Source organism: Amaranthus tricolor, chromosome 14, assembly GCF_026212465.1.
Source record: "Amaranthus tricolor cultivar Red isolate AtriRed21 chromosome 14, ASM2621246v1, whole genome shotgun sequence".
NCBI classification, from domain to species: Eukaryota; Viridiplantae; Streptophyta; class Magnoliopsida; order Caryophyllales; family Amaranthaceae; genus Amaranthus; species Amaranthus tricolor.
This window is the reverse complement of record NC_080060.1, coordinates 17,323,076-17,337,587: the sequence shown is the minus strand read 5'-3', so window position 1 is coordinate 17,337,587 and position 14,512 is coordinate 17,323,076. Positions and strand designations below refer to the sequence as shown.

General features: G+C 35.3%; 1 protein-coding gene across 1 annotated transcript; it reads left to right on the top strand.

Moving 5' to 3' along the window:
- The first annotated feature begins 13,073 nt into the window (after positions 1-13,073).
- On the top strand, positions 13,074-14,184 carry LOC130799369 (uncharacterized). Its single transcript, XM_057662468.1, has 3 exons — positions 13,074-13,478; positions 13,560-13,841; positions 13,915-14,184. The coding sequence occupies exons 1-3, from the start codon at positions 13,074-13,076 to the stop codon at positions 14,182-14,184; spliced, it is 957 nt and encodes a 318-aa protein (XP_057518451.1).
- The last annotated feature ends 328 nt before the right edge of the window (positions 14,185-14,512 follow it).

Sequence of the window (14,512 nt, the reverse complement as noted above, 5' to 3'; positions counted from 1 at the left end):
ATAGCGACTATTGGAATATTATGTGGTATTGATGTGTCCTGAAAGATAAAGGGCAAGTTTTATTGTACAACCATTAGATCGATGCTATTATAATATGGATCATAATGTCGATCTTTTAAAAAGCATCATATAGTAGAAATATGGAAGCAACAAGAAAGTTCTTCAAGGGATGATTGGACATACCTTGAAGAATATAATTCAAAACGAAGACATAAGAAAAGGTTTAGGAGTTGCAAATATTGAGGAAAATATGAAAGAGAATCGTTAACGATGGTTTAGGCATGTGTAAAGATGAGATATCAAAAAATCGGTAAGGAAGATCGAAAGTAGGTGCTTGAGAGATTAGAGGACGACAAAGATCGAAGATGACATGGCGAATAAGAGTACATGAAGATATGGACTATCTAGACTTAGAAATGGAGATTGTAGAAAATTGAAATGAAGGAAGAAGAAAAAACCATGTGAACAACCCTTGGAGTTGATATATTGGTTCATGTACTCCAATCCTTTAAGAATAGGAGCCCTAACATGGTTGTTGTTGTTGTATTACAGTAAACAAAAAAGTCTTAACACAATAAAGTTGTAATTTTTTAATGTTGTTAGAAACACACAAAGTAGTAATAGATTTTTGTATTCTGTGTAATGAGAAAGATTATTATGTGTGTGTTTAACCTCCTCAAAGAGATCTTTGTACAAGGATGGATATGTCTGAGGGAAAGGTTGTAATTTTGTCTTAGGGGAAGTGTCTATGACATTGCCTACTTGTTATTTTGTATTTGTATAAAGAATTATTAGATTGGCTAACAACCTTAGATCGTCTTTAGGTTTCTCCTCTTGGCCTCTAAGGAGGTTGTACAAAGGGAACTTTTATCAAAATCATTGTCCATAGTTGTATTAATACATACAACTATAGTGATGTGATCAATATGATTAGGATTTTATGCAGATAAAAAAGTTAATCATTTAAATGTTTTTTTACTTGTGATTAGGATAATGTTTATTGAGTTAATAAATAAGATATACGTCTTATTGTTTTATTTGTTTTATGTTTAGGGGTAGAGCTACTAGCTGGTGATGGTTGACCATAACCTCAATTTTAAAACAAGTTCGAGAATCGCCTATGCAACTTGTGCAGCCGCACAAGGCTTCGAGCAGGAGTCCTCAAAATTAAAGTGTCAGAACTAAAGCATCAGTTAAACTGTTGCGTCTGAGTGGTAAAGGAGGTTGTCAATTGTTGAGTTGGTTGAGTGAGGGTTGTATTCTCATTAGGGGCTCTAATTACTATTTTACACAATTTATAGTTTTTAGTTATTATTAAAGCTTGTCACTTGTTACTAATTCTTAGTTATTATTAGATAACACCAAATGATTAATTTGTTTCTAAAAAATTAGTGTACATTGAAATTTATTCTATTTTTATATTAATTCTCACCTTTAACACAAATTTAAATTTGGTATTTCTTCTTTAGGAATTATGATTTTTTTGAATAAGAAAAATAGTTTATATTGCATTTAATTTATCATAAGTTGGTTTGATTTTTATCAATGATGTGGATGTTAATTTATTTTTTAATTATTTTTTCAACCTCGTGTTATGTTATCTATAATTGATTGTTTACCTTTAACATTTTCATCTTATAATTCAAATTTACCAAAATTACATTAATATAAGACTGAAATTTTTTTTTCCAAAAAAAATTACAAATTTATTACAATGAATTGTTCAAAAATTATTGTAATAAAAAATGAAGGACCCGTCTTATAATACTCGTACAGGCCCCTAATTTACTTGAGATGGTCCCGTTTTAAAATCTATATATACTTTACAAAGTACCATATTTACATTACAATATTTAACCTTGACCTAAAAGTCTTTTATGATGTTGGTATAAAAATTTGCCACATGTATAATTTTGGCTTGTCTCTGTTAAACTCACATAATGAATGTTAGCTACATTTTATCTTTATTTTTACCCCTATAAGTGGCTTGTTTAGCGTGAGGAAACTACATGCTATCGCGTTGGTTTATTGTATTTTACTCTTATTTTGTTGCTTTGATATTTTATTTCATTTCGGGATCTAATCATCAAATTGAAAATGGTATTTTTATTCATCAACAAAAATATATCAAAGAACTTCTTAAGAAATATGGACTAAACAATGCTAAAACCAACCATACACCTATGGCTAAAAATGTTAGATTAGATGAAGACCCAAATGGAACAACTATTGATCAAACCATGTATCGAGGCATGATTGGTTCTTTGTTATATCTAACTGCTAGTAGACCCGATATTTCTTTTAGTGTTGGTTTATGTGCTAGATTTCAGTCCAACCCCAAAGAATCACATCTAACAGCAGTAAAACGAATTTTGAGATACTTGAAGGGAACAGACGACCTGTCCTTATTTTATCCTAAAAGTGATGTTTATGATTTGAAAGGTTTTAGTGATGCAGATTATGCAGGTGATCTAGTTAATAGAAAAAGTATTTCAGGTATGGTACAATTTCTTGGCTCATGTTTAGTTTCGTGGAGTTCCAAGAAACAAAACACTGTTGCACTATCCACTGTCGAAGCTGAATATGTAGCAGCAGCAGCTTGCTGTTCCCAAATGCTTTGGATAAAACAACAACTAAGAGATTTTGGTATTAAGTTTGAATGTGTTCCTATTTATTGTGATAATACGAGTGCCATATGCATATCAAAAGATCCAGTGCATCATTCTAGAGTAAAACATATTCACATTAGGCATCATTTTCTTAAGGACAACGTCGAAAATAAAAATATTATCGTCAAGCATGTTAATACAAACGAGCAAATAGCTGATATCATGACAAAGCCGCTCCCAAGGGAACAACATGAAAAGATGAGATTAGAACTGGGCATGATCAAGTTGAATTGAAGTAAGTGATAAATGTGATCCTTAAAGACAAAATGAAAATTTGAAAAAGTCGATCAACCACAAAAATCTTGATTGAAAAATCAATTATTGAAAGAATCAGGTACGCACTATTTAAAAGTATATACTGTGAGTGCTCTTATGATTGCATGTTTGATTTGATTAGATTGTGGTAGCATAAAATTTCCATTTATCTTTTATTTTCATAAATTTTTTTTTAATATTTGATATATTAATTTCTCCAGCAATTTTTTTTAAGAAGTGGGAGTTGAATCATCATAGTTCTTCACTAAATTCGTCTGTTTCCATTTCACATTATGTGTTCATATGCACGAATTAAATAAGAAACTTGAATCAACTAAATACACGTCCCCTCACATGCATTTTATACCCTCTCTCTCACGTCAAATCCTTCATTTCATCATCAATTGCATTTCACTCCCAAAACCGTCTTCAACCTAGCTTTTCTTTCTCTTGATTTTTCAAATCACCATGAAAACCAAGAATCAAACCCCAAAAATGAAGCAACCCAAACCTCTTCAAGTCATCTATCCAACACTACTCACTCCCAAAACTGAGTCTTCATCAAGAAAGCAACAGGAAACCCCTAATCCTTCTGAAGTGCATGAAAGTTCGAAGCGAAAAGGAGATGCTACAGTGAGGAAATCATCCTCAAAGAGGGCAAAGGTTAATGTTCAGGTATCTGCTGAAGAGATATCAAAAGAAATGATTGTTGGCTTCGGATTGGACAAACAATGGTATGAATCAAACTTTTTTCCTCAATTTCACGCCATCTTGCAAAATCAAGCTTGGGAATCTTTAATGGGAAACTATTGCTGTAACCCAATGTATCCCAACTTAATGCGTGAGTTTGCTTTAAATTTTTCTTTTGACCATGGAGTCTGTACTAGTGAAGTAAAGGGGATTAAAATTGAATTTAATAACCTGATTTTAGGAGGATGGTTGGGTGTTCCCTCGACTGGTTTTGATAGATATGTTGTTGGGTCAAAAATTGATTTTTCCGGTATAAATGAGAAGTCAGTTTGGAAGTTTTTAGGGTTGAATGAAAAAAGAGGAAAAGTTAGTCATAATGTGCTATCACCAATGCACAAACTGTTGTACAACATAGCAAGAAGATTTATTTTGCCTCGCACATCCAAAAGAAGTGAGGTTAGTTTGAGGGATGCTACGTTGATCTAATGTATGGCGAACCACATCAAGATTAATTTTCCTTCTTTAATGATTTGTCATTTAAATGATTGTATTTTTAAAAGGAATGTGTTAGGATATGGTGGACTGTTGACCTGGATATTTAAGAAATTGGGTGTTCCTCTTGATGGTCCAAACTATCCCATGGGTCCAAACAACAAAGTGGGTGTAAAATGTTTGAAAAATTTACATCTAAGATTAACTGAAAATGGGACCCTTGAGAACATTTTTGAACAATCAGAGGACACCGATGAAGAAGAAGAAGTTGAAGAAAATGTTGAGGAGGAGGAAGTAAACAAGGAGGAACAGGAGGAGCCTGTTCCCTCTGCCACTAAGAAGGCAGAGGGGCATTCTAAGGAGGAAGAACAGGAGGAAAACTCTTGTAAGGGGGAAGTAGTGAAGGAACTGGTGAAGGTTGCTGTGGAGGAAGAAGAAAAGAAAAATCAGAAGGGTTCTTCACCTGGTTTAACCCCTAGGAAGAGTAGTAGGCTAGCTTCTAAAGGAAAGAAACCTGTTGTTGTTATTGATGATGACTCTACCTCATACACAACAGCACAACCAAGCCATCCTTCCTCACCTAAACCTGCCACACCGTCATTCCATATACCATCACCACCACAATCACCAATTCAACCATGTTCACCACCAAAGTCACATATACCATCACCATCACCAGTACCTTCTTCACCACATCAAGGTTTAGGTGACACTACAGTTCCCACTGACTCTCTAACCTCCATTCTCCTGAAACTCAATGATTTGCAGTCCAACTTTCTTGTTTTTAAAGATGAAATTCGTGTCTCTATAGCCTCACTATCTGCTTAAATGGACCAAATGGAAGCACGTTTGGGGGCCAAACTGGACACAGTAGAGGTGGAGACAGAATATGTTGATGATGAAGCTCCTGCAACTTAATTTCTCCTTTTTAATTCCTTCTTATTTGTTGCAACTATCACTCTCATTAAACAATCTTTTTATGTTTTTCAATTTGTACCAGCAGGGGTACTGCTTAATACTCTGGATCATATTTTCCTTTTATGCTACTAACTTTTGTCATTTTAATCATTGTTGATCATGTTTGCATTCATTGCTTATGCTCTTTTAATCTGTGCATCCTTATTCTCTCTTTGACTATAACTATATGTTTAGTGCTGTGGCTTGATTGCTCCATTTCTTTTTGAATGATGTCAAAAGGGGGAATATTTAGCACAAACTTAAATAATGCTTGAGTATGCTTAGTCTGATATACATTTATTCTGTTGAACATTAGGACTGTGGCTATGGCTATGCTCGCTTAGTCTGATATACATTTATTCTGTTGAACATTAGGACTGTGGCTATGCTCTGATGGCTATGCTCTGATGATTAATAAGTTTAGCTCTGATATACATACTGAGATACATACTTTGATTGTTATGATTTATATGCTCTGATGATTACTTGAATGCTATGATAAAAGTTCTTACAATGCTTAGAATTTTGGTAAGTTTTGTTTTGTTTAGTTTTATTTGAAATCTTAAGTTATAAACTACTTCCGATGTTTTGATTATGCTTAAGTTATTTTAAATATTTCTAATTAATAGAGTAATTTGTTTTTAATGTATGCTTGGTAAATTATATTGTAACGAGTTAATTTACTAAGTAATGTAGAGTTGTTTTAATCTCGAACATGCTTTTCAATATTGGTTTTACTCTATTTTGTTTAAGTTTGTTTAAAAAGTTTGTCATCATCAAAAAGGGGGAATTTGTTGGACCTCTTGAGTTTTGATGATGACTACACTTTATTTAAGCAAATATGTTTTTAGAGATTGTGTGCAGGTCGATATCCGGTCGTGATAATGATCGTTGATAGTACCTATGACTTAGCTTATGGAAACGTACGTGTCAAAAGGTTTCAAAAGAGGTTAGGAGAAGCATATCGCTTGGGATGTAAAATGGAGACAGCAGATCTAGTGTTCCTAAGTTGGATGTTCTAGCTAAACTGAAGTCTGGAGACAGCGCACTGTTCTTAAGCTGAAGGTTGACTACGTTGACTAAAAATTCTGGTTATTATATTTTAATTATTATTTTTAGTTAATGTATTTAATAAAATTAATTTGTTGCAGTAGTAATTTATTAAAATTAATTGGCAAATCGTTTTTCTTTAAATAAAATGAATTAACGTCCTTATTTTCTAAGATCCTTTATTTTAGGATCTATATTTAGTAAATCTTGGATTTGTTAAATATATAACTAACTGTTGTTGAATTGGTCTTAGCTATTATTCTTAACCGTCTTTATATCTACAAGTTAGCAAGTAACCATTTCTTATAAGCATAACCGTTTCTATTAATAGCAAAAACGTTCCAGAAATTAATACTGGAACAGGAACAACTATTGAAGAAATTGTTGCTTAAAGGGAACAGAAGTTATTTTAAGGCAAATGAGAACAGCGGTTATTTCTGTCTGGTTTGACTTAATCAAATAACCGTATGGTTGCTTTATCCGCATTACTCCCATGATCTTTTGATAATGGGATAATGGATTGGAATATTCCATTTTCTTAGGAATCTTATTTTCTATAAATTGCTATGTTAATTCCGGTTTTTACAGATGAGAAAAAATCCAACGTTTTGTGCTTAAGTGTTTTCATACGATTTTTGGATTTTACAAGAAATATTTTGCTTTTAAAATTGCCAATTAATTTTATAATATTTTCTTGAGCAACTCATTGATTTTATTTTAGAGAATTATTATCCTTTTTGTAAGGGTTTTTGAGAGAATTTGTAATTAGACTCGAGTGAGTCTAAGGGGGAAATTAGATAGCTTTGAGTGAAGCTATTGTGGAGTTTAGCTTTTAGTGAAGCTAAGTTTGTTGCTTTGAGTAAAGCAATATGAGAGAGAAGAGTTGGCCTAGTTGTTTCGCTTCGAGTGAAGTAAGGTGTTTATTGTAATTGTAACTAATTGCCGTAAACATAGTGGAGTTTTTAGAAATCCCAAGGGGTCGTGGTTTTTCCTTCTGTTTAGGCCCAGAAGGTTTCCACGTAAAAATCTCGTTGTCTCTTTCATTTATTTTGCTCTAAGTTTAAGTTTTGTTTATTTTATTCAATTCCGCAAAAACAGCACAAAACGCTTAAACTAGTAACAACAACAATTCACCCCCCCCTCTTGTTGCTGTTCCCGTTCCTAATTGAGTCTACAATTGGTATCAGAGCCCTGTTCCCAGTAGATTAGGAAACCCTGAGGGCAGATTCTGGTGTTCCCGAAAATGTCAATTATGAACGAGAGAATGGAAGAAGGGTATTCAACTCAAAGACCGCCAATGTTCGATGGAAAATTCTATACATACTGGAAGAATAGGATGGAAATCTTCATCAAGGCAGAAAATTATCAAGTTTGGAGAGTTATTGAAATTGGAGATTTTGAGGTAACTATCACTAACTCCAACAATGAAGTAGTTCCCAAACCAATAACCGAATATGAAAAAGAAGATTTTCAAAAAATGGAATTAAACGCTCTTGCAATAAAATTGCTTCACTGTGGTCTTGGACCAAATGAACACAATCGCATAATGGGGTGCAAATCTGCCAAGCAGATTTGGGACTTGCTAGCTGTTACCCATGAGGGAACAAGTGAAGTCAAACGTTCCAAAATTGATTTGTTAATGTCTAAATATGAAAGATTTGTTATGGAACCGAGGGAAAGCATCCAAGAGATGTTTACAAGGTTCACCAACATAACAAATGAACTTGTCTCCCTTGGAAGAATGATTCCCACTGACGAACAAGTAAGGAAGATCCTTAGGAGCCTTCCTCATGATGAGCGCTGGAGGGCCAAGGTGACTGCTATACAAGAGTCCAAAGATTTCACAAAGTTTAATCTAGAGGAGCTTGCTGGTTCCCTTATGACGCATGAATTACACTTGGGAACAGCGGAAAGTTCCAGGAACAAGGGACTGGCCCTGGCAGTTGGGGAACAGGACGAGTCAGAATGCGATGAGGAAGAAGCTGCCCTACTGGTACGAAAATTCAAGAAGTTTTTCAGGAACAACAGGTATACAAATCAAAGAAACAATAAGGAAAGAAGAACAAAAACCAATCTTGAATGCCACAAATGTGGAAGTACCGAGCACTTCATCAAGGATTGCCCAATGTGGAAGAATGATAAAAGCAAGGGAAAGACAAGGGATGCAAGAAGACCAGTGAACAAAGAAAATTTTAACAAGAAAGACTTTCGCAAGGCCATGATCGCTGCATGGGGCGAGACTGAAAGTGATGATGAAACTGTTGCTCCCGAAGAAGAGGAGACAGCAAACCTATGTCTCATGGCTACGCATGAAAGCAAGGAGAAGGAACCCATAAGGAAGCAGGTACATACCTCAAATCCATTTTCTATCCATCCATCCAATTTAAGTAGAAATAAATTAGTTGAGTTGCTAAAGGAGACACAAGCTAAACTTGAAAATTGCAATGTTAAGTGTCTCCAATTAGAAAAGGAACTCAAGGTAAGCAAAGATCATGTCTCCTATATAAACACCTTTAGATATGATGTCCAAAACAGATTTTTCGGTTTGTTGGACCAAAACATAATCCTAAAGGAAAGTATGGAGAGAATTAAAAAGGAAAATGTTATTCTTAATATTGAGTTATCACAATACAAATTATTAGGCTTAAATGAAGAATTGAATGATGCATCTATTAAAGATTTATGCTATGATTTTCAAAATTTAAAATTAAATCAGGAATCCGACCGTAACAATGATGACAAGCTTGAATTAAGTTCAAGAGAAAAAGGGAAAATCAAAATTACTCCCAAATGGATTCAAGATGCTAAAAGTAAAAATTCAAAAGGCCTAAAATATTTTAAGAATAACAAGAAGAAAAAGGCTTACGTTGATCTCCCTAGCGACAGGTTCTGTTCCTTCTGTGGAGCAACTGGTCATCTGAAGGACCAGTGCACCAAAAGGGAACAGTACACTGTCTCCAACAGAAACAATGTCGATAACATTCAGATTAAGAAAAATGATTCATGCAAAATCGACAAGGAACCCAAGAAAGTCTGGGTTCCTGTAACTAAACATTAATTTTTTTTTCAGGTCCAAGTGAGGGGGAACAGCTCATGGTATCTCGACAGTGGGTGTTCCAAGCACATGACGGGTGACAAATCTAAGTTTCTCTCACTTGAAGCCTATGATGGGGGAACAGTAACCTTCGGTGACAATATGAAGGGTGAGATAATAGCCAAAGGAAAGGTTGGAAGGTCCTGTTCCCATGCCATTGATAATGTATTTTTAGTCGAGAATTTGAAACATAACTTACATAGCATTTCTCAATTTTGTGATAAAGGTAACTCTGTAAACTTTACTTCTGAAAGATGCATTATTTCTAGGAATGACACAGGAAACACCGTTCTTGAGGGAATCAGAAAAGGGAACACCTGTGTGGTGGACCTGGACACTGTTCCCAGAAACAGTCTAACGTGTCTAAGTGTTATAGAAGACGACCCACTTCTTTGGCATAAGCGTCTAGGTCATGCTAGTTATTCATTGATTAATACATTAAGATCAAAAGACCTAGTTAGAGGACTACCAACTATAAAATTCCTTAAGGAGGAAATTTGTGATCCTTGTGCCAAAGGAAAACAAGTGAGATCATCTTTTAAATCAAAGAATGTTGTGACCACCACTAAATCACTTGAATTATTACATATGGATCTATGTGGACCTATGAGAATACAAAGCCGTAGTGGCAAAAGATATGTGTTTGTTATTGTTGATGATTATAGTAGATTTACATGGACTTTATTTTTAGTTAGTAAAGATGAAGCTTTTAATGAGTTTGTTTCCTTCGCTAACAAAATACAAAAATCTACTAATAATCAAATTATTCACATAAGGTCAGATCATGGCAAGGAATTTGAAAATTCAAGTTTTATGAGTTATTGCAGTGAACATGGAATAAGTCATAATTTTTCCGCACCAAGAACACCACAACAAAATGGTGTAGTAGAAAGGAAAAATAGAACTTTAAAGGAAATGGCTAGAACCATGTTAATTGCTAGTGGTTTACCTAGAAATTTTTGGGTCGAGGCTGTTAATACTGCATGTTACATTTTGAATCGTGTGTTAATAAGACCAATCACTGCTAAGACACCTTATGAATTGCTTAAAGGTGTTAAACCAAATATTTCCTATTTTTGTGTGTTTGGATGTAAATGTTTTGTTCATGTGAATGGAAAATGAAATATAGGGAAGTTTGATGAAAGGAGTGATGAAGCAGAATTTCTTGGCTACTCATCACATAGTAAGGCATACAGAGTTTATAACAAAATAACAATGAGCGTGGAAGAATCCGTTCATATAATTTTCGATGAATCTAACTAGTAACAACAACAATTCACCCCCCCCCCCCCCCTCTTGTTGCTGTTCCCGTTCCTAATTGAGTCTACACTAGGGATGATGGAGCAATTATGAAACCACCACCCCCTACTTATTTTTGAAGCCTATAAATAGAGAAGAGGAAGATGGAGCTATCATCTCAGTTTTCACCTTTCATTTTTGATTAATTTCTATGTATTCTTCATAGCTTTTCTTTCATTTCAATTAAGAATTAGTGTTAGAATAATTTCTCTTTCAATTCAATTAAGTATTTTCACTTTCCAAATACAATCTTAACTTCATCCTTTATTGTAATATTTTGCAACTTGGAATTCTTCAACCATTGATGTACTATTATTGAAGATTTTGGAAGGTATTACTTTGAATCATCAAATCATCTTGTTCATCCTTAGATTGAACTTAAAATAGTAACTTCTATCCTTGCTTATATTGTTTTCAATTCATGTCACTTAGTTATCTTTGATTATCTGCCTTTAGTTTCATATATTCATGCTTGTAGTTCTTCAACATATATTGCACTCATCTCTTTAGGATACTCTAGCTTAATTTACTCATCTATGATTCTTGGCTTGTTTGCAATCTACAATTTCAATATGAGTATGAGTGAGTAGATTGTTTTGGCTCAGGCTAGGCATCATCAGCATGTATGTAGTTTGAATTGCTTTCTTTACCTTTGGCTTGGCTGTGTTGTTTATGGTTTAAGATGGATTTAGCTATCATGTTGTAGTGTCGTTAAATTGAGGGCGAGAGTCGATTTTTAACGATAATCTATGCTTAAGAGTTAAAACAGCTCCATGGGAATAGGTAGTTGAGTATGTTTAGGAAGCTTTTGTTGCTCAAGAGAGAACATTAGTACTTATGATACGTTCTTCTCCATAACAAAATATCCATGACCTTAGGTTAATGTTTAGTAAACACTACTTTGGTGAGAAAGCCTAGCCTATGCCTCTTAGCTTATTGATCATTTTATCCTTACTTTTAGTTCATTGTATCCTTATTTACTTTTATGCTTTATTTTTATTAAGTACTTTTAATTGTTTGTTTTAATTATTTATATCTCCAAGCATCATATTCTACGTTTTCGAACACACTAATCGATCGAGAAACTATTAACTTAACCCCCACTCCTTGTGGATTCGACCCGTACTTGCCGACGTAGTACGCTACATCGTGCACTTGTGGTATTACTATTGAAGGACGTAAAGTCCCGATCAAGTTTTTGCCGCCGTTGTCGGGGAGTGGCGACTTCGTTAATTGTTTTTTCTTGATTAGTTAGTACATTGTTCTTTATCATTTTGATTTCATTTTTCTCTTCACTTTGCACTTGACCCCGATTTTTGAGTGTAGTGTATGCAAATTAGGTCTTAAGGACAAGAAAATCTTGTACCTATAAATCCTGAAATTAGGAAAAGAAGGAGAAGGAAACAATGAAAAATGGTAGTAAAACACCCAAAATCCCTTCAGGAATATGCCATGGCTGATGGGAGTCTAGTGTCGAGTATTGTATAGCCAACCATCATAGCCGCAAATTATGAGATCAAACCAGCTTTCTTCCAATTCATTCCTCAGAATCAATTTGCCGGCACTGAGATAGAGAATCCAAACGACCACCTAGATGAGTTCGTGAACAAGTGTGGCACTGTGAAATATCAGGGGATTTATGATGAGCAAATGAAGCTGATTTGTTTCCCCTACTCACTCTGTGGTGAGGCAAGAGATTGGTTAAGATCTGAAGGGCCAAACAAGTATCGCACTTGGGAGGCATTATCTAGGGCTTTCCTTGCTCGATTCTTTTCACCAGCCAAAACTGCTAAACTACATGATATCACCTTATTTCGTCAAGAAGATGGTGAAGCATTATACGAGGTTTGGGAAAGTTATAAAGGGTTACAAAAGAAGTGCCAGCACCATGGAATCCCAGACTGGCTCTTAATTCAGAATTTTTATAATGTTCTTAGGGATGAGATATAGATTTCAGTAGATGCTGTAGCTAGAGGAACATTGATGGCCAAAACCCCCGAGGTAGCTAAGCAGATAATCGAGGAAATGTCCTCGAACTTCCATTAGAGAAATAAAAGGAATACCAAGAAAGGTGGAAAATATGAATTTGATGCATTACTTGCCATTCAAAACTCTGTCCATGCCTTGTCAAGGAGGATGGACTAGTTGAGTGTAGTGAACACACTGAAGGCTTGTGAAGTGTGTGGAATCCATGGTCATTCCCCATCAGAGTGTGCAGCAGCAGAATCGTCATCAAGCCAACAAGTTAATGCAGTGTATAACCAAGGAAAGCCACCATTCAACCCATACTCCAACACTTAGAATGAAGGTTGGAAGCATCATCCCAACTTTTCATAAATCCCAATGCATCATTGAACCCACCATCATATCACCAACCTCCACCGACATATATCCAATAACCCCTAGGGTTTGAAAGACCTCCACCACCAAACTCACCACAAAAATCAAATTTGGAGTCCATGATGGAGAACTTCAATTCCATTTAGTCCAAGATTAATGCTGATACTTCTAGTGCCATCCAGCAGATTCAAGCACACAACAAAATCATTGATAATCAGATGGCATAGATGGCGCAGCAATTAAGCAATCTTTCCAAACCCAGTGGACAGCTGCCAAGCAACACCAAGAATAACCCCTCCGGGCATGTAAATGCAGTTACACTAAGAAGCGGCACCACCTATAATCCTCCACCCATGGTTGTTTTTGAGAATGAAGAAGAAGAGGTGGTAATAGAGGAAGAAGCACCCAATGAGGGGGAAAAGAAGGAACAACCAGCACCTACCCCAGAGAAGAGAAAGGAGCCCATCACTGATGTATATGTACCTCCTATTCCATTCCCACAGAGATTAGCGCATCGTAAGCTTGAAGAAAAATATGGGAAGTTTTTAGAAGTTCTGAGTAAGCTTGAAATAAACATTTCCTTCATAGATGCTATCAAGGAGATGCCTTCTTATGCAAAATTTCTGAATGAGGTATTATCTAACAAAAGGAAGCCGATGGAAACAAGCATAGAAACACTAAGATGAGAAGGCAGTGCTATCTTAGAGTCCAAGGTGCCGAAAAAAGAAGCTGACCCCGGGAGTTTCACCATTCCAGTCAAATTTGGTGAAGTTTTGGTTAATAAATCACTTGTTGATTTGGGAGCTAGTGTGAGTATCATGTCGCAATCTTTATGCAAGAGGATCAATGCGGAGATCAAGCCAACAAGGATGTCTTTGAAGCTAGCCGATAGATCAGTAAGGTTTCCAGTTGGAGTTGTTGATGATTTGCCAGTTCAAATAAGGAAGTTCTATGTCCCTTGTGATTTTGTGATTATGGATATTGTTGAAGATCATGTCATACCTATCATTCTTGGGAGAGATTTTTTTGAAGACTGCATGGGTTGTTTTTTATGTGTTTAATGGCAAGCTTACATTGAACATCTTGGGGGAGGACATTGAGTTTCATCTTCCATCAATGATGAAAGGACCCGTTGATGAATCACTGTGCAGACCACAAGTAGCAAGGGTTGAGATTATGCATCCACAGTATGATGACCCTTTGAGGTCAATCTTAGAAGGAGTTGAGGATGGAAGGTGCTCAGAGGCCGCAAGTTTGAAGAAGCTGTTAGATGAACCAGATTTCTATATGGAACCAATGATGGAGACAGTTTTGGAGGCTTCTGTGACGGTTAAATAGGAGAGATCCACGCCACCTAAGGTAGATCTTAAACCTCTTCCCTCTTTATTAAAATATGCTTATTTAGGAGAAAATGAAACTTATCCAGTAATTTTAATGTTGAATTAAATAATACCCAACTTAACCAATTGATTGCATTGATTAAAATTTTCAACAGTCTCATAAGGTATTCAATAGATGATATCATTGGTATAAGTCCATCTTTTTGCATGCATAGAATATTTCTTGATGATGATCATGCCACATCTATAGAACCTCAAAGGAGATTGAATCCTAATACGAAATATGTTGTGAGAAAAGAGGTTCAGAAATTACTTAACACAGGCAT